This window comes from Blennius ocellaris (assembly GCF_963422515.1).
Source record: "Blennius ocellaris genome assembly, chromosome: 6".
NCBI classification, from domain to species: domain Eukaryota; kingdom Metazoa; phylum Chordata; class Actinopteri; order Blenniiformes; family Blenniidae; genus Blennius; species Blennius ocellaris.
This window is the reverse complement of record NC_137655.1, coordinates 15,855,021-15,879,917: the sequence shown is the minus strand read 5'-3', so window position 1 is coordinate 15,879,917 and position 24,897 is coordinate 15,855,021. Positions and strand designations below refer to the sequence as shown.

The following is a 24,897-nucleotide window of genomic DNA, read 5'->3' as shown; positions in this document are numbered from 1 at the left end:
AAGTGTTACGCATTAATAAACATATATCTGATGTAGGATCTGCCTGTATGTGTTTATAGTCATTTTATATAAGGTCTTCCTGGATGGAGTTGGAAAAAATAAAAAAAAGTGTCGCCTGTCACTGTATCTCACCCCTCGTGTGCGAGGCGCGCGCGCGAGCGTGTGTGTGCGGTCCGTTATTTTCCGGGTTGAGCTGCTGCTGAGCAGTCCTCCTGCTGCAGCTGCCAGCTGACACTCGCACCGAGGAGGTGAGGTCAGTTCGGTCTCGCTCCCTCTCTCCCTCTCTCCCTCTCTCCCTCGCTCTTCTCTCTTCCTCTCTGTTCCGTCAGTCCGGGAGAGAGGCCCGCTAACTAGCCGCATCATCATCACCACCACCACCATCATCATCATCACTCCCATCATCATCATCATCATCATCATGGCGGATCAAGGCGACTCCACGGCTCTGGTTCTCCACCCGCAACCGGCGCAGACGGCCAGCTGGCCGATCACCCGCGAGTCGTACGAGCTGCAGGAAGTGATCGGTGAGTACCGGGGAGGCGGCGGGCTCCGGGCCGGAGGCTGACAGGGCGCCCCGCGGCTGCTGATCAGCTGGGAGAGACGGCCCGGGGCCTACCGGCGTTTTTCACATGCAGCAGCCTCCCGCAACGCTTCCCAATGCGGATGTTCAACAGACTCCAGAGGATGTCCAGCTGCGGAGACCCTGTGGAAATGTCACTCTCGTTAAGTTCTGCGTTGTCTTTTTCTCCCACGGATCCGCTGCAAAGTGTCATGGCTCAGGTCCAGTTTATTAGCTGAAATCACAGATGGCTGTGTAAAAAACTCCCATGTGCTGTTAAGATGTGGAGGCAGGGGCAATGAGCTTTTATTGAACATTTCATAAGAGTGCCCCAGCTGTCAGCAGTATCAACTATCAGAATAATGTCAGCAGTACTGCAGTGACAGCTGACGACTGAAAAGTATTGGATTGCTCCTGCTCTACACAGAAATATAAACTACAATTGAAATGTGTTAAATAACATAAACGATTTCCATGGCTGGTGTTAAATAGCTCTAGTGGTGACATGGTGCACATGTTGACAGAGAGAGAAAAAGTATAGTCGAATCAAAGGTTTGACTGTACTTTTCAACTGAAGGTACCCATTGGTAAAACTACTTTTTTTTTCCAGCCACATTTCAGTGTTTTGTTGGTACCAGGACCTCAAATCAATTTACCCCTATAAAATATAAACATGTGTGTTAATTAAGCAATAATTAAAAGTAATCCGATTGGCAGGTCAGCTGTTGCAAATTGTGTTGATGCATGAGTTAAATTACTTTCAAAATACAAATACTAAAAAAATACTAGTTATTTACAGTGTCGTATTTTGTAATTTAGACCCACCCATGGTACTACTACTAATAACTACTAAGAGTTTGATGTGAAATGTGAAATCAGTATAAATATTGGATTGCAACAACCCTATGGGGGGAGTAACTAACTATTACTTTATATATTCATTCTGTATTTTAATTTATTAATTAGTAAATTGTGGTATGTTTGTTTGACTATGAACACAAAAACAAATTGAAGTCACTCTCATTGAAGAAAAGTAGGGAGTTGTTAATGTGGAAACTCTGAAAGTAGCATTTCATTCTTGACAAACTACTTAAAGGATTAAGGGTTTGATACTAATACCATATTGATGAAGTGTTTCAGTTCAAACTCCCCCAGCAGTTTTAAATGAACAAAGACATGCTCCCTCTTCTCCCTGTCAATCATACCTCGCATATAAAATTGCACACATTCACATTATTTTATTCTAATATATCACTTTAAGCTTGGTCATAACGACTGCTGGTATCCTAGAGTCACTTGCATTTAAACGACAACAAAGTTCCGAATTCAAAGTTAATGGCGAGATGTATTTTGGACATGCTTATTGTTGAACTATGCTAAGAAAAATCCTGACACTATCTAAAACAGCTGCTGTAATTTCCTTTTGTACTGCGAGGTGTAAAAGGAAGTTGTGAATATTTTTGGCAGATTTCGGGTGTTGTGCAGACGAGCTGAAAGGTCATGTCAGTAGTGATAAGAACCAGCAGCACAGCTGTGTGCTGCTGACTGTGATGACTTACTGAGACCACCCCGCTCTGTACTCATAATCAGGTGGCGAGCAGTCGGATATCACGCGTATTCTACTTTGCCTTATCTGCTGCTCACACTTTGCAGGCAGTGTGTTGTTGTGTCACAGTGTCTCGGTGTGAACAACCCCCCCCCCCCCCCCCCCCCCACACACACACACCCCTTCCAGCGTGGCCTGATTTGTAATGAACCAAGTTAGCAGCTCGTCATGTTAGAAAAACCCCCAAACTTCCCTCTTCATATAAAGTTGACTCATCTTGTTTACTCGGTGTGACGTTTCAGAGAGACACATGTGAAAGACGATCACTCTCATCGCAACACACACACACACATACACACACACACACACACACACACACAAACACAGAGAGCAGGACAGACAGAAGGAATCCGCACAGTGAATTCAGGAGTCATCCAACTGTGTGCGATGCGAGTCCCTCTTGGTCCCCCACCTCTTATTTTTTCATTGCTCTGTTGTGGCTGTGATTCCAGGCAGCGGGGCCACAGCTGTGGTGCAGGCCGCCTTGTGCACCCCGAGACAGGAGCGCGTGGCCATAAAGAGAATCAACCTGGAAAAATGCCAGACCAGCATGGATGAGCTATTGGTGAGTCCAATAAATAGGGGTTATTTTTCTCAGCCCAATGTTTGGGTCCCATCCTCTCACGCTGTGTTGCCACTGTCCCCGCGATCCACCATGTGATTGTCTCCTTGTGTCTGACAACTCAGTATCTAATAATGCGGTACAGATTGTAATAATGGGCAATTTTGCTGTGAGGTGTATGAATCCACCACTTTTTTTTTTTTTGCTGGTTTCTTGCAGATTGATACAAAAAAAAAAAAGAAAAAAGAAGTTGAAGTTGAGATGAAAAGTAAAATTTCCCGTCATTTGTGTCAACCAACAGAAAGAAATTCAAGCCATGAGCCAGTGCAACCATCCCAATGTTGTGACCTACTACACCTCCTTTGTTGTGAAAGATGAACTGTGGTTAGTCATGAAGCTTCTGAGTGGAGGTAAGCGTCACCTGGTCAGACGTTTTGTTCATATAGTAAGGACGAGCCAACTTACTCAGGTCTTGACCGCCGTCTATCTTTACGTGTGATTCATCTCTCCATACTGGGTTGAGTTTTTGGGGAGTGGAGGTTATCGGGCTGCAGGCTGAGTCAGTCCATCACACTGCAAACACACTGAAAGACATGCACAATCACCCTTAATGTATCCACGGATAACAATCAACTAAGAAAGCATTTTTTTTTTTTTTTTTTGTAGGAAGCCAAAATATACTAGCAAATTCATGCATATACAGAAAAAAACCAACATGCAAACTCCACAGGGAGATGCACCTGCCACATTTCCACCCAGATTTTATTGCCATGACGCAACAGGGCTAATGACTTTATCACCCCTTATTTTATAAAGCCTGTGACAACTTTCCTCTCTCTTATCTTCATGGCTCCTGTTTGTGAGGTAATAGTATGTAATGTCTATGTGGGTCATAAAACAATGTTGTGCTGATTCATTTCTCATTGCCTTGTGAATTTTTATTTTTTTTTTCTCGTTTGTGTCATTTCAGGCTCAATGCTGGATATTATTAAGCACACAAATAAAGAAGAAGAGAAAAGTCGAGCAGCTTTAGATGAACCTATTATTTCCACGATATTAAAAGAAGTTCTTGAGGGACTGGACTATCTGCACAGAAATGGACAGATCCACAGGTAGTGTCTCTCTCACTGAAAGTTAATCATTTAATCATTACGTAAAGAATTCAGAAAACATTTGAGGAAAAAAAAAAATACAGATGGAAGACAATACAACATTGTTAGTTTGTTGGATAAAACTGTTGGAACTTGCCGAAAGAAGGGCTGCAGCTCAGTGGCTGTATCTGTACAGTTTCCTGGATTTCAAGGTCACAGAGTCCGGTTCAATCTTGATTCAGCCCTCAGGGTAGAGTCCTTGATGGCGAGGGTCAGCTGGACTCTACGAAGAATCGATGGGAGAATCAATGCTGCTCCACATGACTCTCGTTTGACAGCGTTTTGTTGTCCTCAGGGATGTGAAAGCTGGGAACATACTACTGGGAGAAGATGGATCTGTACAGATCGCAGGTTTGTTGAACTTATTTGTGCAGTTGTGTTGTGACAAACACTTCCAATTACAGATACATGCTTGCCTAAAAGGTGGAATTGAATCCCAGTTTTTAAAAAAAAACTTTTTTTCAGTTAATAAAGAATAAATTCATATGTGTACATTGTGGGTACATTGTACATGGTCTTAGATGAAGCTTCATATAGTGGTTATTGAATCAGCCTGCTCTTTTTCTGACTTCAATAAAGCAGGTTAATGAGCCACTCTCCTTCATTAGTTTGGGTTAATTGCTGCCTGTTGCATCAGGCTCAGTGTCCTGATGATGTGCACTGTGGCTCACACGCACACATTCTCCTCATGTCACTGAATCTGGGAAGAGAGGTCAAAATGCCTGTTATTGATGCGTGGAAGTGTTCATGTGCTGTTTCAAGATGGTTATGGCCCAGTGAAGGTCATTTAATTGCACCATTTAACCCATTAAAACCTTAATGGACATGTATGTGTTTCAGCCTTTAGAGCCGGATGCAGTCTGAATGCTTTTAGATGAAGCTATTGTTTTAAAGACCTGTGATCTATACAATGAGCTGGGGGGAAAAAAGAAAAAAAACATTTAAAAGAGGGTCAATTGACATCATAGCCAGCTTTGAAGGCAGACAAATGTTACAAAAAGTAAAAGAAACCTTGGTGCATGGAGGTTAAACCACTTAATTTTGTTTTGACAGCCAGGAAGGCTTTTTTGCTACATTGAGACAGACAGCCGAGATGTGGGTCTTTTGTAATTGCCTGAATGGAGTATGTAATTGTTGATACTGTGTTTTATTAAGGATAATTGCCAGTGAAAGTAGCTTGCGGTTTGCTGACACTTCCAGTTGTTCAAGTCTTTGGCACCGTGTTTCCTTCTATTCACCCAGTCACAAATTGCCAAGCTGCAGTTCGGAGGCTGACCTGATCACTGTCACAGTTTGTTAGGCCACTTAAACATAGCAAAGGAAAGAGTAACACTTCATTAGTGAGAGGTCATTCAGGAGAAAAGAGACTAACAGCTTTTATTGAAGTGATACAAAATGAACGTTCTGATCAATATCACAGAGCAGTGACCTGGATTAAGGTAGAAAACAGAACCAAAGTGACATGGAGGAGGAGGAACAAATTATAGTGCAGGTGGAAATATAATCTGAAAAAAAAAGAAAGAAATGATGTCAGAATTGAAGATATATTGAGTAAAAACAAAATGATGATAGAGCAACTCAAGATATTTAAATAACTTAGTGTGCTGGCAATGCAATTTCAAATAATGAACATATTATTCTTTTTTTTCTCCATCGTATTCTGATTAAACTCTTAAATGTTCTCAACCCAAATGTTAACTTTTCACCCTCCTTCCATTTTCTAACAGATTTTGGAGTGAGCTCATTTCTCGCCACTGGGGGTGACATGACCAGAAACAAAGTTCGAAAGACCTTTGTGGGCACGCCCTGCTGGATGGCGCCAGAAGTGATGGAGCAGGTGAGTCTTTTTCTGTCGAACCACTGCAGAACTCCTCATGATTTGGGAATTGTGTTGACCTGAGCTCTTTCTGTGGCCTGATGCCGAGTCACGTCTTCATCTAAATCCAAATTGTAAATCTACGTCTGCAGGTTCGAGGCTATGATTTCAAAGCAGATATTTGGAGTTTTGGGATCACGGCCATAGAATTGGCGACGGGGTCTGCGCCGTACCACCGCTACCCTCCCATGAAAGTGAGTCGCAAGTAGCTGCTTTTATTCAAAAAATGTGGGCGATCTTGTTCTTTCTTTAGTGGCCTTGATAAGATCAAAACTGTTGCTATAAAAATGCGGCTCCTTCGAAACTGACTTGATTCGTTGACATTCCACGATTGTCAACGGGACCAGTTTGTAGCGAAATGTTTTACCTGTAGACATGAAACAAGATGCTGAAAAAGGGAACCCGTCTAGTGGGAAACAAAAGGACGCTGGCCTTCACTTCAATTCCTTTCATTTCCTCCTTTGAGTTTCTTCTCATTCACTTGCTTGTTTGCGTTTTGCTGCGTGGGCTGTGCTGACCGTTCTCTCCTGTCCTTTCAGGTTTTAATGCTCACCCTACAGAACGATCCACCCACTCTCGAGACGGGCATCGAGGACAAGGAATTGCTGAAAAAATACGGCAAATCATTTCGAAAGCTAATAACTATGTGCCTTCAGAAGGATCCTGCCAAAAGGTTAGCCGCCTTCCACATATCTACTGCTGATGTAGAGAATATGATCGGATTCTGATGCATTTCTTTGTTTTGGTGTTTTCTCACTACTCTTTGCTTTTCTTTCCTTTTTTGAATGTTCAGGCCGACAGCCGCAGAGCTTTTGAAGTGCAAATTCTTCCAAAAGGCCAAGGTATTGTTTTATTTTTGTTTTTTTTCTCCATCTGAAATATTTGGTTCGCCCCCTTTGTTTGCGTTTGTTGTTTGATGTAATGCTTCTGGCCTCGTTCCGCCTCCAGCTCTAAGTGTTCAGTACGTTTTGTTAGTTCACGGTTTTTGTACATCAAACAACCCTGAGCATAAAAAGTCCACAAAGATGCAGGCAGACAACCTGGAGCAGTGGTTACTGACCTGGGGTCTAGGACCCCCCCCCCCCCCCTTTTGGGTGCATCAGAGGTCACAGGTGGGCTCGAGGCTTTAATTGAGGCGCTCCGAGGGGAAAAAGTTGCAAATCACTGATTTAGTAGATAATTTATTGGTCCTACATCTTTCCTACCTCCCGGATATTTTACTATCTGATATAATTAGAATGATCTCAACTTTTTTTTAGAGACAAAAACAACTATGAAAAGTTTGTGAGCGTATGAAAATTATACCCAGAAGCCGATTAGTGTAATTATACCCGCTATTGCGCCGCCACTCATCCACTCATCAATTAAAAAAAACCACAAGCGCAACTTGAAGTTTTTGTGGCTCATTCTTACATGCTGCTTTTGTTTCATTCTGTTTATTAATTCTATCATGATTTGTGTCTCATTTGCCCTTCAGAACAAAGAATATCTGGTTGAAAAGCTTTTGTGTCGCGCACCAAAGATTTCCCAGCGAGCGAAGAAGGTATGTTTACAGAAACATTCCCTGTAAAATAACTCGGTTATTGACTAAACATGACACAAATTATGGCGGAGAGCGGGGACCGACTGAAGTGTCGCTCCCTCCGCCAGGGTGTTGCATTTACAGTCAACACAAGCTATGGATTCTGACTTTCTTCAGCACCTCAAACACTTTATGGCCCCCTTATGTAAAAATATGGGCCACTGCGACATTAGAGTCAAGCGGTACATCGGCTACTCAAGCTTGCGTCAGTGGCTCCTGAGTGCAGCTCTCTCTCTCTCTCTCTCTCTCTCTCTCTCTCTGTGTGTGTCACATGAAAGGAAAGCACGATTAAATGAAGTGTTAACATGAAGTCGGCGAGAGAGAGGACATTACTGTTGGGGCGTGCTTGCTTTTGTCACCCGCTGGTCCCAGTTTAACTTGAGGAAGTGCAGTTTTTCAGGCACAGCGGACGGCCCGGACAGAAGTGGGAGCAGAGGGGGGCGGTCGCCAGAAGGCAGAGTAGCCGAGTAGAGTGGTGGAAATTCACTGACATGGTTAGGGTTAAATGGAGGACATAGTAAACAACCCTGCCATCGCTCTGTATGACGTTCTAATTACGCACAAGCAGAGCCGGGTGTCAATAGAGGGGGAGAAAACTATGGGGGGGTGGCACGATGTTGTTGAGGTTTGTTGCAGTGGGATGTGGGAAGTGCAGGCAGGTAACAGTCATAACAAAGAGCAAAAGGATACTTACAGCGAAAAGAGATATGAAGAAGTCCGATTGTTGAGTTCTGTGAGTCCAGTACGTCACTGCTGCCAGATTCTGACTCAGTCTGCACCTACAGGGATCGCAAATGATACCAGATTAGATCTTAAATGAGTAACTGTATTCAGGTCTTGCATAGCGTGCTGATAAGAGCAAATGGAATCAAATTATATCACTTTTCAAATGACTTTTTACGGAGGAGAGTCCAAACACTGTGGAGGACATTTAGCCAAAATGAAGACCATAATTAGTGACTACTTACTGTAATGAAAACACTTTTTTTATGTGTGGAGTTCTGTTCGAGGAGTAATATGCCATGTGCAGCAAAATGTAGTCGGGAGTAATGTTTGATTCTCCCAATAGCTTCATATGAGAAACTGTGTGAGCTGCAGATCTGGTGTCCTTGTTGTTTTGTGCTGATTTGACCTACCGACGCATCTGCATTATGAACTCAGCAACCTCCCCCAAAGCTTGCAGAGACAAGCAATACTGCAGAAACGCTGTCGTCCCAGGATGTTATGACCTCTTTATACCCAGCCGACAGTGGCCTCGCTCTCTCAATACTTGTGTAATTACTTCCAAACCCTGGAGTGCACCTTCTCACTATAAACAACTGCATTAACTTTCTTGACCTGTGCGATGTGCAGTATTTTTCCCCTCAGCCCTGTTGCACCTTTTTCCTCTGTATTCTTCTTCTGTTGTTTTGTCCAGTCCTGGTATTTTGTAGTCATGGTAAACACATGCGACTCTGCTACCCTGGAAACGAGCTCTGAAGGAAGATTGGGAGTGTAAAAGCCACACAGCTAGACAGCTTTAAAAAAACGAGTTTTAAAAGGGATCTGGCTTCTCCTTTGACATTCCCCAGTGAATGAAAAGGAGATGGTAGATTCTGTCACCAATAAAGTAATTTTATATGAATGCTTTATGTGATGAATGGAAGGAGGAAGCCTGAATTAAACTGAGTAATGAGGAATAAAGGAAATTGCTTTGGAGTTCGAACAAACAGGGATTTGTTCTGGCTTGAGCCTTTTTTTCTTTCTCAAATATCAATAACCTGCAGGTCTGGAGCCACATGTGGCTCTTTAGCACTTCTGTAGTGGCTCCATGAAGAGTTTAGAAAGTTATTCATGAACATTTTATCTTATTTTCAGATTATTTACACACCAGTCTCTTAATCCTTGGCTAAACAGGCTTTAAGTAAAAAATGTAACTAAAAATAACTCAAATGGGAAAAAGCTTAAACCATCATAAACGGGGAGAACCCCCCCTCCCACAAAAAATTACAAGAAATACAAAAAAAGAGAGAAAAATCTAACAACTTTAAAGAAAGCCAAAATTGTGTAAAAAAAAAAAAATATTTTTTTTTTAAAATGAGGGTGAAACCACTAAAATCACAATTGAAAACTGCTGAAAATGCAATGAAATGAATTTTTGAAAGCAAATCTTTGTACGCATATCAAAACTATACATAAAACCTTTTAAGCCATGTCAGTCTCAGTTTAAAGGTGAACCAGAAAGTTGCAGAGCGCCGGTATGAAGTCAAGGTTGAACCGCCAGCAGAGGGCATCATGACACTCCAGATAAAGCACACTTGAGGAGAAAATTGCAGGCTTTATGTTTAAAGATTAGACGTAAGTGACTTACAACCAGTGTGGTTTTGAATTATTGATTTTCCATATAATAAGAAGTGGCAAATTAGAAAAAGGGTTTTTTATTGAAGTGCTAATGAATGGTCTGGTGCACAAATGGTGAGCCGGAATTGCAATACTGATTGAGTTCTGCTTGGTTGCCTTCTGAAGCCTCATATCAAAAAGAGGGCAGTGGAGCAGAATATGCTGCAGGTTCAGACTGTGAATAAAAGCAACACTCTCCCATGCTGTTCTTATAAGGTTCCACTCATGTATATTTCCCTACATGTGAGTCTGAGAGGTGTTTTTTTTTTTTTTTTTTTTAACGTGAGTGAATGTCAGTCAGGCAGTCATGTGTGGCTGCTGAGTGCATTGATCTGTGTCTGTTTTGCTCAAGGACTCTGAGCAGAAGTGGGGGAGCCTTGATTCAATGTCAGGTTCGGAAAATAAACCTGACACCAGCAGAAGGGTAGTGCTTCTTTAACTTTCACTTGGTCTCGAGCTGGCGGATTGATGTGACCCTGTCACTAGTGGCTTAAAGTTGTGTGTGTGTGTGTGTGTGTGTGTGCGTGCGCTCTCTTCTGTAACACTGGCACTCCCATATCTTATCTCACAATGCTAGATTAGGCGCGTGTTGCTTCACTTACAAGCTTTTCCTGAGGAACGACAACAAATAACAGACTTTACCAAACCTTCTGCTCTACTTATGGTATCTGTTTTGCTCTAATGGAGACGTTTGCGGTTTTATTACCACTTGCTTTTTAGCCTTGTTTATGTGTTCTCAAATTCTTTGGGTTTTTACTTTTGTACACTGTACTGAACCCAGATATTGTTATGATGAGCGACCTATATTACCATTATTGTCGCCTGAAAAATGTTGAGTTGTTATTTTAAGTAGATAATTGTTTTTGTTTTTTTTCTTTTCTTCAACCAGGCAATATTTAAAAAGTCTCCATTAATTGAATGTGAAATTATAGATGCTTGCTTATAAGTGTATATTAGTACAGTACAGTTTAGCATAAAGTACATTACTGGAAGATTTAAATTCAATGTATGAGAATAAACTGGAATTATGGGTAAAGTACATGTGCAAATGATGAAACTGGGATTGATTTTCTCAACATGTAAGATGTCGGATGTGTGTTGTAACGATTCAGGTGAGGAGAGTCCCGGGCTCCAGTGGCCACTTGCACAAAACAGAAGACGGAGACTGGGAGTGGAGCGATGACGAACTGGACGAGGGCAGCGAGGAGGGCAAGGCAGCTGTGACTCAGGGCAGGGTAGGTGAGACTCCACGGGAGTGTCAGCAGAGTGTTCTTTCATATACGCTGACTATTCTCATAATTTTTTTTTTTTTTTTTTAAACTCAGATATTCATTTACACGGTCTCTCTGTCTGCACAGAAATTCCAAAAAAGTGTTGCATGTCATGTTTAACCCAGAGATCAAACTGTTATACAACTTTCCCCTCTGTCTTTGACTCACTGTGCCTCCCCTCCCTCTCTGATTGGTTGGGATTTTTTTTATTTATTTTTTTTTTTTTGGGATAGCAGATGGCTTATCTCGGAGAGTCTGTCATGAGGTCGCTGTAATGAGCTGGAAGGATTTGAGTTAGGAGAAAGTAGACAACCATGATCAAAGAGCTCTTTGATAATGACACCTAGCTTTAATGCTGGATGCAATAAATATTACTCTCCCAATAGTAATGATTTAGATAAGTTATGCTGATAGTACTCGTCTACAAGGATGCAGTGTTAGTTATTAATCTGAAGCTTGTTTTTAAATGTTTTTTTTTTTTCAAAATGAAGAAATTATAAGGTATGTGTGACATGACATGTGGATGGAGCACAAGAGAATTGTACATCCAGTGTATGAAAATGGAAAAAAAAAGCAACGAAATGGCGTATTACAAGAAGATGTGATAGTATACATCCCGTGTGTACGAACCTGAAAAATGTGTGTTTGATTTTTCCTCCAGTCACGAAGGGTCAAAGATGAGGCCAAAGATGTAAGTTAGCCAAAACTCTCATATACATATCTTAACATGAAATTCAAGAAATTGGTAGAGATGCTATTATGGAGACATAGTAAACCTCCCAACTCAGGCTGATGTTTTTTGAAGAATCATGAACTCTTTAATGAATGCTTGTCTCAATGTACACATTTCCATGCAATTTCTTCAAAACATACAAGACCTTGTTTTAAAGCTGTGACAAAAATCAACAAATAGCTCCTCATTGGTTGTTTTCAAATTATTTCCCTGTGTTTTCTTTGTGAGACGAGCGCTGATTTGATATTTACCAAAGGATGTAATAGCATTTGCACAATTATACCTCTCATTTTGTTCCTCCTAGAATGAGGAGAATGCCAACAATGTTCCTATTGAAGGCTTGTCTATTCAGCATCCCCAGGTGAGGGATTCGGCAGCAGCACTAATTTGTCATGATTCAATGACCTTGATGCCACACTGATTGTGTGTTTGTGTACATCTCTGTCTGTGCACATGTTTCTGGGTGTGTCTGTGTGTGTCTGTGTGTGTGTGCGTGAGTGTGCTCGCCTGTGCGTGTGTGCGTGTGTGTGTGTCTGCACATGTGAGAATGTCGGTCTCCAGGAGAGATGCTCTCAGCAGTAATAACTCAGAGTAAATGGCTGCCTGCCTGACAGTGCCAGCTCAGTGACTGGGTGTATCTCATCTGAAGACTCACTGCCATTGTAACCCATTTTCTAAAGCTATTGTCATTTTTGAAAATGAGCCAAAACAGTCTGAGGTGTCGTCTTGTGTCCCAGTCAGGAATTAACTCTGACAGCCACTCAGCAATCATTGCTTCCATTCTTCGCCACATAAAGAAGCCATCTGTAATATGGTATTGATAACAGTCATAGTCCCTTCCACAATACAGGTGTATTGTTCCTTGTCTTTTCCTCTCACAACTTTCCCTGCAGCCGCAGTAGTTGACATTTGTCAGTACAAAACGCACAACACTGCCTGTCTGAGCGTGCTTTCATTGTTGCACATGCGTCTGGTTTAGTCTGACTAAATGGTTTTTTTTTTTAACAGCGCCTAAAACTTTGCTTGATGTGAGAATAATTTTGCCTGTTTGATATTAGGAAACAAGGTGAAGCTCTTCCTCAGATGATATTTTGTCATGCAGGTTGAACCATTCGAGGATGCGCCCTGCATTCCCGGTGCTGTCAACATGGTACTACGGCTAAGGTGAGTGTGTTCATGCCTTTTCTCCTTTCAGACAAGAATATTGGCACGAGAAGAGTTAATTACATGTTCATTACGTACGACAAGGAGATTTACAGTTGCATTGTCCGCTCAGTCACTGACTCCCTCTCCATGCTCCACAGACAGTTTGCACTTGGAGCATGACTCTTTGCCGCTTTACCAAGTGTTTGGCGATTCGTGATTCAGCGCGAGAATGAACTAAATTTAGTTGCATGTATGATAAGGGACTTTTTTTTTTTTTTCCTGGAAGACAAAAAAAAAAAAAAACAGACAGAAAATAACAGTGAGGAGATGCAGGAACAGAAAGCCAATTGTGCATTTTTATGGACAGAAAGCTCCCCGATGAGCTGGTTGCTGAGCATACTTTTGCTTGAACAGACATCTGAAGGTCCCCCTCTAGGCATCATGCACAGCAGAGAAAACCATTTCACTCTGTGCAATTACTGACAAAACAGTGGTCTGGCTGTAACAGGTGGCGTCTGACTGTTTACTGGTGGCGAGCCATTTTCCTAAGCTGGTGATGAAAACAAATACACTGTGCTCTCGTGGGCCTCCGCTCTTTCTCATCTTCATTTTAACAGTTCATTTGCAACTTATGTGATGAATTATCTGCGGATATGATCTAGGAATTGACAGGCTAAGCTTTTGTCGCGGCTCATATTAAATGTAAAAAAATCCCGAGCAGGGTTGTCATAATGTGTCACTGCGGAGTCACGCATCGGAGCAATTAATTCCCACATAGAAACGTATTCACTGCATTTAGTATCACTGTGACATTTGGCTGTCAGGTTGTTCGGGTTTGTCAGGCGTGTGATAGATGTCCTTTTAGATCTAAGTCCCAAAGCTGAATGTTTTATTTATTAATTCATAAATTATTTTTTTTTAATCTTGAAAAGGTACGTGTTTGGAAAGCAATTTTCTTGTGCGACATGCTCATCTACTAATTATAATTTATAAAGGAGAAAAAAAAACACACACTTTACAGAACATCTTATATTTGACACTTGGAAAGTAAAGGATACCCCTTGTACTGACAAATAATATTGAGCCACTCTTGAAACGTTTCTCTCAACAAAAAGAAAGGTAGCTGCTTCTACAACTTTAAATGAATGGCTTCTCAGGCATTTGATTTGGCATTAGTGCAGTCTGCTTTCAAAATTCACATCTGAATGAAAATGTATTTGGCTTTTGCTTTTTGCAGAGGAGATTTTATCTGGTGTGCCTCAAAGTGAATCAGCACAGGAGGTTTAATAAGATGAGAGACTGCGTTCATATTTCGGGCTTTTCCTTGGCTGCACTCCTGTGTTCTGGGGGCAGAAACAGGAGATATTTATGGATTTCATAAATTGTATGATGCAGCTAATGAAGGGAAAAAAAAGTGTTTTTAGTAGGCCGATCAAATCAAAGCTTTTTCAGTTAATAACCATGCAGATGACATTTATGGCAGTTTTTACTTGTGTTTTTAAAGATTTAAATGGTTTCTTTTTTTTTTTCTGTCGAACTGGCATATTTAATGTGAACATAACTGAGGTTTTACTGAAGAGAAAACTCACAGTAACCGGTAATGAGGGTGGCCCATCATCCACTGAAGTCGTAAGTTTTGTTTATCCAACATCAGTCCGCTCGCCGGGCGTCAAACAACTGCTTTGAAGGCGGCTGAATGAGCTGTGCTTTTGTGTGTTATTGTTGTCAATCACTTTTATCGTTATTCTAAATCCAGATCACATTGTGAGCTGTACATTCTTCTTAATTGTCAATTAAAAACTGGAATTGTTATGAAACTAATTTATTGTTTAAAAAAAAAAAGCCCAAGATGTTTGTAACTTCAAGATGTAAATGGGGTGAAAGTATGAAAGCAACTGAGAGACAAAGTAAACAGCTAATTGGTCTCCTCTCCACTGAGAAGAGAGTTAGAGCTGATTAACATGAGTTTATGATAATATGATCTCCACAGCAGCAGGGAGGGGAACAACAGCAGCAGCACAAGTATGATTGGATTATTTTCAACATTTTGTTTGAAACTTGCACATCGTGTTTTTTCTTTATTCTTTTTTTTTTTTTTTTCCAAAGGCATCCAGAACTCTTGAAAGTAGCGATGTCAGCGGTTTAAGGAGGAGACGCTCGCCTGCAAATGGTGCCACGCTGTTGGCGCAATGTCACTGGAGCTTAAGTAGCCAAAATAGGACAGATGCAAATTGATTTCGCTGAGCTGTTTAGTCAAGAGGTGACATTTCCTTGTGTTTCTAAAGCCTCTTGTTCATGAAGCATAGCTGGAAGTCAAAAAATGTCAGCTTAGCTTTCTGGAATATTTTCTTTAATTTGGGAGAAAGATGGTGTGTGTGTATGAGTGAGTTTGAGCGTTAGAAAAATAGGATGCTACTTTCATCCCGCTCTGTATGTGGAAGAATTCAAGACACGTTTACTTGGATCTGTTTGTCTTCGCTTGTTCTTTTATTACTGCATGACAGTTTTCCCAAAGTGTCCTTCCTGTATGCCACTTTTCTTTTACTATTCAGCCACATTTCAAGGCCTAAATTAAATGAAGTGAGACAATTCTCATTCATTGCTTTTCATGGTAACTCATTCGTCATCATGTGATTACATTAATGAAACAACTGAGCTGCACAAGCTACTGTGGTGAGTTTTCTTTATACCAGCCTGACAGGCATATCTAAATTGCCAGTTGGAAAATCAGGGAAAGCACTTAGTGCTATATTTGATTTGTATGAAAGGTGCTGTATAAATAAAGACTGGAGATGGACTGATTGAAAAAAAAAAAGAATCTCAAAATGAATACTCTGGTGCTGTATTTCTCCTCTGCGCAGAGAACATGTTACAATCTGCTCACGGATTCCATCTTTTCTCTGTGGGCGGTAACTGCAATGATTTTTTTAAAGAGCATGTGAACAGCCAGGGGTGGTGAACACTCTCCCATCCCTAGTTTCAGTCCAGCTTGGTCTTGTGAGCTCAGTTTGCATGTTCTCCCTCTTCCTCTGTGGGCTTTTCTCCAGCTACTTTTCTTTCCTCCCACAGTGTTCCACAGTATTAACATTAGATTAACCAATTAAGAGAACTGCCTGCGGTGGAGTGATGAACTGTTCAGGTCGAACTCTGATTTTGCCCATAGTCAGCTGGGATCGGCCCTGGCGACCTCTGACCTCGACATGGATCAAGACGGATGTAATGAGCTTGTTAGTTCTGGTGTGATTAAAACGATCCCTGGGGTGATCGCAGCCGTCGACATTGTCATTTCAATCCTAAGAATTGGATGAAGCAGGACAGATGTAGTTCTATGGAAGTTTCATTTGTGTAAATGCAGCATGGACCATGGCTGTGACAGACCGTAAAGGTGTCTGGTTTGCACATTGGAGACCTTCCTGCCACTGAGTTGACTCCATCATATGTTTTCTGGGCTGTTGGTGAGATGTCAGATAGTGGTAGAAAGAGAAAATAAATAAACATGGAGAGTTTTTGCATTTAGTCCAGCACACAGCGTTCTTGTGACGTTTATGTTTCAGAGTTTTTGTCACAACAGCCATGCTGCAGAGTTTTGTTTACTTTTTTTTTTTTTTTTTTTTTTTTTTACAACTTTTGAAATGTCAGTGTGAATGCAAAGCAAAGCAAAACAGAGTGCAAACTTTTCTCTTTTCCCCCCCCCCTCAAACCTGAGTTAGACTAGAACAACGCACCACAAGCGAGAACACTGGTAAAGTCTGTAGTCACAGTGTGAAGCAGTTGTTTTTTCCAGGCATCAAAAAACATTGGAGACAGAACTCCTCATTTTATTTCTGCTTTCTTGACATCGTAAAAGTGCTCGTACCAGAGCTTTGGGTTGCCCTTATGTAAAGACTGGGCTTTTAAGGGTTATTTAGTAAATAAAACAGTGAAACATTCAACAAGTGTATTACATATTTGTTTCTGGGATTGCCCTTGATGCCATTAAACAATTAAACAAAGTTTAGCCTGCTTTATTATTTTGCCTTTCAGCTATAATGTGAACTTTGATACTTTTCTCTCTCCCCATCTAACATCAGTGCTTATATTCAATTAAAACGTAGATAAAACAGTATAACAAACTTGTGCAGCTTTTACACTGCAGGGTGTTTGTTGGCTTTGGCATCATAGTGTGCAACATATTCAGCATTTCCTCCTCAAAACTACTCCAGTAACCTCTGACAAACACTGGGAAACATTTTAATGAACTGCTCTGTTGAAGCCTCCCCAACCAGACAGGCTCTGTTGTATTTATTATGTTTATCTATCTTAAGTCAGTCTGCTCTCTCTCTCTCTTTTGGAAGAAAGTCAGTCCTTCTACATTATTGCTACGCTTTACTTAGATACATCTCTCTCTTTTTTTTTTTAGAAAACTGTCTCTTATACCCAGAATTGCCCTGTGAGGTTATAGTATAATCTCATATATGCAAGCGGTGCTTTAGGGCAAAGTCCTGATTTCACTTTTGAACTGCGGGATCATTAAACCTTTAGAGGGTTCGTTCAAAAGGTCTGCTATATATGGCTAATCCCACATGGTCCCGGTGTATTCTGACAAAATGCTTTCTGAACCGTCTCTGGGCTTTCTACAGAGGAGACAGATTTGTGGCAGATTTTTTTTTTTTTGGGCAGGGTTATGATCCATCTGACATGCGTGTTGCCTCATCAGCCTTGGCAGCGTGCACCGCCTGCCTCCACTGCTGCGAAAGGAGGTGGTTTTTTTAGTTGTTGTTTTTCACATCCATCTGCTCCACTTTTTTGATTTTGCTGCTACTAAATGCATTTCTAAAATAAAAAAAATAACAAATAGTAAGGTAAATCCTGATTTTCACTTTCATTTCTTTTGACTTGCTGCTAACAAACTTGTTACAAATATGTCTTTGGTTCTGTACGTGTTGAGATATAACGCAGTGTATCTCATTTAATATGAAGGCTGAGTGACGACCATGTCATTTATGTTCCTTGAATATAAACCAAATGAACCTTCTCCTCCCACCAGGTGTCTCTTTTTTTGGGTGGGGGGGGGGGGGGGGGGGGGAGTCAATCTGGCATAGTCAGATCCAGAAAACATCTTTTCCACCCAAACGCATGTGAAAGACAGATTCCCAATGCCTGCGATGCAAATGAAGTCAAGTGAATGTTGCAAAGACGCTGACAGGAAGGCTGCGTCTCATAGTGAAGCGAAACTAGCAGGACGTACGCACACGTCTCTGTTCGCATTTTGCTGCAGTTTTCAATTGAGGTTCTACTCCACAGGAAGTTTTACCCAAACATTTTTGATAGTTCCTCTTTTTACACAGTGTGTTTCAGTAGATGCAGCAGCAGAAGTGGTTCGACTGCTGATACTTTCGTTCAAATCTGAATGTGGGGAAAAACTACACACACATACACGTCCACGTACCATTTCCCCTCTCGTGCTTTGCCTTTCACGGTATATTCTACCATAGTGCCACCTTCCAATGCCTCTGAGAATTACCACCCTCGTGCTGTGTTTCTCCTCAGCCTCACAGAGTATTTTTATGTGTACACTGTTTGGTTTTACGGCTCACAAATTCGCTCCTACATTTTACTCTCATAGCTCTCTCGCATTGTTTGGAGTTTAACAAAAAGTCTAAAAATCTGTTGTTTTTATATATTGGCTCCACAATGACTTAATTGTTGGAGACGAAAAGACTGTTTTCATTTTCTGAGTGAAGTCAAACCTTTAAGTAATTATTTAATAAGTAATGAGGAAGTCAACAAAACTGTAAAATATTCATTGAAAATTACATTGAATTATTGCACATGATTACATACTGTACATAGTAATCATCCAGTAAGATAATTGGCACTGCAGTATGCATGAAAAGAGTGTATAGCCTTTTGTGGCTGGTTTGAATATGTCCTCCAATGGTGCATTCACGGAGTTGAACATTTCAACTCTTCTTATATGACAACGTGATATATGACGTCGAGTCATGAGACATGCGAGACAACACATGATGAACCTTGGTAATGATATTTATACACTTCACTTCCGAACAATTTTGGCAACTTGTGTTTTAATAGCTGCCAAACTAAGACAGGCGAATCCTTTAAATTCCTACAATTTCTCTTGTGACGACAGAAACTCCAGACATAAAGAGACGCCCAATTTGTAACTCTGGCCTGTTTTCTCAAGAAAATTTGGCCAGAGATATTTAAAATTTATAAAATTTGTTAAGTTATTCGATATTATTGTTACACTCAGATGTTTGAACTTCCCGCTTTCATGAACGCACCATGAGCAGCCTCAATCTCGAAATATTGTTTGAGACAGCAGGTCTGATGTGGTTAAATGAAGCACACATTGTGTCTTAACTCATGGCACTGCTGTCAGTGCAGATATGCAATCCTGAAAGGGAAAAGAGCACCTGAAAAACAAAGCTGTAAAACCTTTGAGAGATTGAATGACAGGGTTTCTGATCTATTTTGGGAACGCTGCAAGACACCTGATAGACAGACACAATGACAGTCTCCTAAGAAGCAGTGAATCCAAAATAACCACATGACAACACATTTGTGACTCTGGGGAGGCCTGTTCCAGTGGTGCAGAGTCGAGTCCAAAAAGGAACAGGTCCTGTTGACTTTATGTTGTAGTGATGGAACGTCTGCGGTCGGTATGGTGTGAAGTGATGCTGCGGACTGGGCTGGAGAAGTCATGCTTTTTGGCTCACAGCCGGTAGTGACCGGTCGTCTTCGGAGATAAAGTGTTCTTCATCTCGTTGATTGGTGTTGTAGACATCTGGTTGTGTTGTTGGCTCACACTCCTGCAGCCTTCAAATTCACCGCCGGTTGTGTGTCGAAAGACTGCACATTGGAAGAATTTCTCCTCCACCTCATCGTCACATCTCGTAGTTAACGGCAGTCATTTTCATCTCCTCAGACATGAACACTCGTCTGTTTTCTGCAGCTCAATCATGTCCCTGCTCCGTAGTCACACCCACTCGTGTCTTTATTTTCCAGGAACTCCAAAAAAGAGCTGAATGACATCCGGTTTGAATTCACTCCTGGGCGAGGTAAGAGCCTAAATCACTGGGAAACATGCTTCCCTTCATTCATGATGGCATCTACACACTGTGAGAACGGCTGTTTGTGTACCTTTGTGTGTGTGTGTGTGTGTGTGTGTGTGTGTGTGTGTGTGTGTGTGTGTGTGTGTGTGTGTGTGTGTGTGTGTGTGTGTGTGTGTGTGTGTGTGTGTGTGTGTGTGTGTGTATGTGTGTGTGTGTGTGTGTAATGGGTAATGGCACCCTGCTCTGGAAAGCATCTAATTCAACACATAACACAATTACCTGCTGAGTGGAACGTTATTATTTTTCATGTTCTTCTCTCACAAGACACCGCTGATGGCGTTTCCCAGGAACTATTCTCCGCCGGTCTAGTCAGTGGGCACGATGTCGTTGTTGGTAATGGTTTCCCCTCTTTATTTTGGAAAATTGTGCTGAAATAGAAAAAGTAATTTACGATTTACCATTACCGTTAAAACATGAAGCCTTGGCTCTAAAAGCTATTATAAGAGATGGATTCATGTCATTTAGGAAGCTGGAAATGACAAAGAATAAGGGCTGATAATGAACTTAGACTTGTTCCTGCATTGTCATCAAGCAGGAGTGTTAAACATATGACCCGTGGCCCATAACCGGCCAGCCAGTCGGTCCAGTTTGGCCCGTGGGAATATTGTTTCCAATTTGTTCATTAGAGATCACACTTTAATTTGGTCATATCGTCAATAAAAGATCTAAGTTGAGAGATCAACCAGAATAAACTATAGCTCCCTTAGAAATCAGAGTCTTATGTCATGTTTTTTCAGAGTAACGCATTGTAGTTTTTTCCCTCCCCCACCTTTTCTTCTCCAGTTGCTGCTAACCTTCAAAAGATTGTAGACGACCCCACTACCTACAAAGTATTGACCTTCAAGCTGGTGAGTTTCTCTGTGATTGATGCTTGACGACAGCTGGCCGGGGCTCGTCATGCCAGACAGCGTCCAGCCGTAAACGGCTTGTTGATGGAAGGTTTGGCGAGGAATGCGAGCGCTAGAGATATTAAGAATGCCAGAATGAAATAGCTTCAGCATGAATCAGCTTCACTCACTAAAGATTTTTCAGACTCTGGCACAAAGAAATTATTTCTTACAGAAGTGAGGCGGACACAAGGAACCACAGAGACGTACAAATATGAAATACCAATGTGTTTTCACTATAAATGCCAATGTGACAAAGCTAAACATTTGGCAGGTTATATACGACTCGGTGTGCCGATATTATACTTTGTAACACTTAATAGAGACACTTAATATTTGTGTAGCACTTTTCTTATGCAAGGCAATTTAAAAATGTACATAAATACTGTCCATGTACTCCAGCAAAGCAAATGATCTAAAACATATGAAATATGATAACATATAATTATTTAACACAAATAGAGTCATTTCCTTTCAGTTGTTTGTGATCCATGTTTGATATTTGTCCAATTAGAAGCTGTTGGCCTGAGTCACCTCCTTTAATCAAATCAAGTTCAGGACGGATTTCTGTGACGACAAATGGCTGAAATCGCCGTACGTTAGGAAAATACAGCATGCACAACACAGTTTGGTTTGGTTTCTATTTGAATATGTATGATCTCCAGGGATGTTTGTTTGTTTGTTTGTTTGTTTTTGTTTTTGTCATTGTGGAGAGGAATAACAGGATTTGGACTTGTCTAAAAGTGCAATAGGTCAAACACAATTTCAACCCCAAGATACAATTTCCACAGCAGCAATGTTTCCTTTCTGCTGGTTTGACGCAAAGATTCAATCTGCTAAATCGTAATTGAAACCGCTGGTTACAGTTTGTTTATTTGTGCTGTGCAGAGTTCAGCTGCGGGTCGCTCAGTCTGAACACGCTGACGATCATATTGGCGAAACAGACCTCTGCTTATTCAGCTTTGACTGCCTGGATTAGATGAGACCAGGGCTGACTGGATGCTACATGTGTCCTTTTCCAGAGTCTCTCTGGAGCTTTGCGACCTATTAGAACATGGTAATAAGGGATTTCATGAGAATATGTAAGTGATATGTCATTGACCTTTGTGTCGTTGTGAAAAAAAACAACATCTGTGCTTTGAGACACGCGGAGTGACCTTTCTGCCATGTTTGCCTTGTCAGCAGCGAGAATGTGTTGCAGGTGAACAAACCTCTAGAGAGCGACGGCTGAGCCGGACACGCCATGTAGATATATGGACACGCTTTTGTTTTCCATATGGTGACTGTGCTCCACTGCAGGCTGCGTAAAGTCCTCACTCCAGCTCAACTCGGCCTTTCTAAAATGAAGAGTTACGAGGGTGGTGCCACAAAACCCGGGGAGTGAGAATAATTACCCTCGCGAGGGGAACAATTCATAACACTTTATGCAGAGAATTTATGGCGTGGGTGGCACTCTAGCACTTTTATGACTGAACTGAACAAGAGCTCACTACAAACTGTAAGCTCAGGAAAACCGACTTCTAATAAAAGTATCTGCATGTTGATTGGACGACTGCACAGCTTTCAGACCCCCCCCCCCCCCCCCCACCCGCACCCCCACCCCCTCCGGGAAGCAGAAGAGACTCACAGATGAGCCAGCAGTTAGGTCGCCCATTCACGCTCAACATTTTGTGAAGAAAATCTGAATGAAATGGGGGGGAAAAAATAAATTTTCATTGAAACAAATCTGCACTTCGGCATGAGAGCAGCTTGTAAACTCAGGTGAACTGAGGTGCCGGGAGAAGCATCGGCGCCGCGCCTCGCAGCTTGGTTTGGTTTACAACCGTGTCTTAATCATTTTATTCTCAAATCGATAGGCCGAAGGGATTTGATCGTATCCAGCCACTAGAGCATCTGTGAGGTCAGCCACTGATGTTGGGCGATAAGGCCTGGCTTGTATTCAAGGCTACAATTAATCACAAAAAGTGCTGCATGGGGGGTAATGTCAGGCCGCCGTGGAGGCCGGCACCGCCCGGGAAACTTCTCTCAGCTGACCTTGAGGAGACTGTTGTGCAACAGCAAGATGATCCAAACTGAGAGCGCAATGTGGCTTTAAGTTTTCATCTGAGCTGGAAGGAACCTGAACCATAAATAAAAGCGTCAGACTGAAAGTACTGTAAATAATAGAGCTGGGCGTGATGCCGTAGACATACTATGAGCCAGTAAATGTGACCTACTTTATTCCATCTACGAAAGCATTGAAGAAATAAACTTACCAACATTGGATTTTTAATTTCATCATAATTCAATCTCGTGCTTCCGTAATCTGATGTATCGCTGCAGCCATGGCGATGATACTCGCCTCACTGATGAGGCATTGGCCGGAGCATAACCAACTTTACATTATTCCTCTTTAACGCAATCATGAAAACTATAATCTATATTTAATACAAATCAGTCGATTGCAGGACTGGGCCGAGATCTATCGCCCTGTTCCATACTTCACCACAGCTTCTCTTAGCTTTCAGAGGGATTTTCACTCTCCTCTTTTGTTTTATTACCCAAAAATAAAACACTGCTGAAATCAAACAAAGTTAAAGATTCACTGTTTAGAAATATTGGTCCAACACTTGCCAGGAAAGCAAGAAACAACTAATGAATACTATTGTTCTTCCAAGTTCGGTTTGTAAATTAGTTTGACTATCATTCTTTAGTGACAGTTTTGTTTCCAGACAGTTTAATGTTTTAATTATTTTGAACCAGAGCCAAAGCAGTTAGATTTTTCTTTTTCCTTTGTCCTTTAGAAATCCAAAGCTCTATTTAAATGGTGTAAAGTGCACAGCCTGAAGTCCAAGCATTAGTGTATTTGGGCTTTTTAAATTCCACTTTTGGTACATTACCGATAGCGAACAAAGTATTATCAATATTCATGCGTGTGTTGGACATAACATCAGCTGAATCAATTATGACCACATTTGTCATTTTCATAAAGAAATAATGCGATTTAAGTGCACTTATGCGTTGCACATGTTAGTGCAGATGTGCTAAGCAGTGGTCAAAGCTGGCAGCTGGAGGTCCAGCGTTACGGTGCAACAGACACAGTGTTTGTATGATAGCATGTCTTTTACCTGTTTAAGATATCTGTTGTCAGATCTGAATTGTGTCTGTATGTCGTTCATGAGTGATGTCCTGTACATCTGTGTGTGTTGTCATGCTCTGGAGATGCATATAAGAGGTTGTGCTGCTGATAATTGGTCAAATCAAGAGGAAGAAAACTCCTAAAAACAGCTGGAAAAAGCAAAAGCAAAAGCTCATATTTCAATTTTGTGTAAGAAAGCGGAGTCTTTGCTCGTTCTCAACCTCGTATTCATGTGCACCTTTTACTGTTACTCCTAAAACATGACGTTTTTACTTTACGTTTCACTTTACTTGGATTACATTTAATGTGTGCACAGATGTGTCTACCTTTGTAAGTTGGTCTGAACAAGCAAAGACTTTTTATATATTCGTCAGCTTTCGTCCAGTTGAGTGACCTTTGACCCCCCTCCTGCGCAGGCCTCCGGCTGTGATGAGACGGAGATCCCGGACGAGGTGAAGTTAATCGGCTTTGCCCAGCTCAGCGTTAGCTGATGGTCTCTTCATTCCCGCAGCAGGTGAGACGGGGGAGTCAGTTCAGGGCAGACAGACTGAGGATCACACCTCCACTTCCTACAATATCGTACCCCTCCCCTCCACCACCCCCACCCAGAAACTCACTCCCTGCTCCTCCCTCTCACCTTCTCCTGAGGCGGAGTTCTACCACCACCCTGACCTGCACCTTTTTTTAGCTCCAAACCGACCCCCCCCTCACCCCCCAATGCTCACTGCCCCCGCCCCCCCCCTCCTTAACTTTAATGACATTCCATCGCCCAGCGCACAGACCAGGATCCAGAGACCGTCCTGGAGCCTAAAAGATGTACTCAGGTGGCGACAGAGGGTGATTAAGATGTAGCTGCGATTGTTTTATTTATTTATTCCTTCTAATCATTTTTATTATAATTTTTTATTT

General features: G+C 41.6%; 1 protein-coding gene across 1 annotated transcript; it reads left to right on the top strand.

The window, feature by feature from the left end:
• Window positions 1-358: 358 nt before the first annotated feature.
• Window positions 359-24,685, top strand: stk39 (serine threonine kinase 39). The gene is made up of 19 exons (XM_080497669.1): window positions 359-528; window positions 2,622-2,730; window positions 3,029-3,137; window positions 3,698-3,839; window positions 4,174-4,229; window positions 5,606-5,715; window positions 5,847-5,948; window positions 6,294-6,427; window positions 6,548-6,596; window positions 7,232-7,297; window positions 10,068-10,139; window positions 10,828-10,950; window positions 11,648-11,677; window positions 12,024-12,080; window positions 12,822-12,883; window positions 19,877-19,929; window positions 20,248-20,316; window positions 20,767-20,831; window positions 24,405-24,685. Exons 1-19 carry the CDS (start codon window positions 419-421, stop codon window positions 24,477-24,479), a joined length of 1,593 nt encoding a protein of 530 aa, XP_080353795.1. The 5' UTR covers window positions 359-418; the 3' UTR covers window positions 24,480-24,685.
• The last annotated feature ends 212 nt before the right edge of the window (window positions 24,686-24,897 follow it).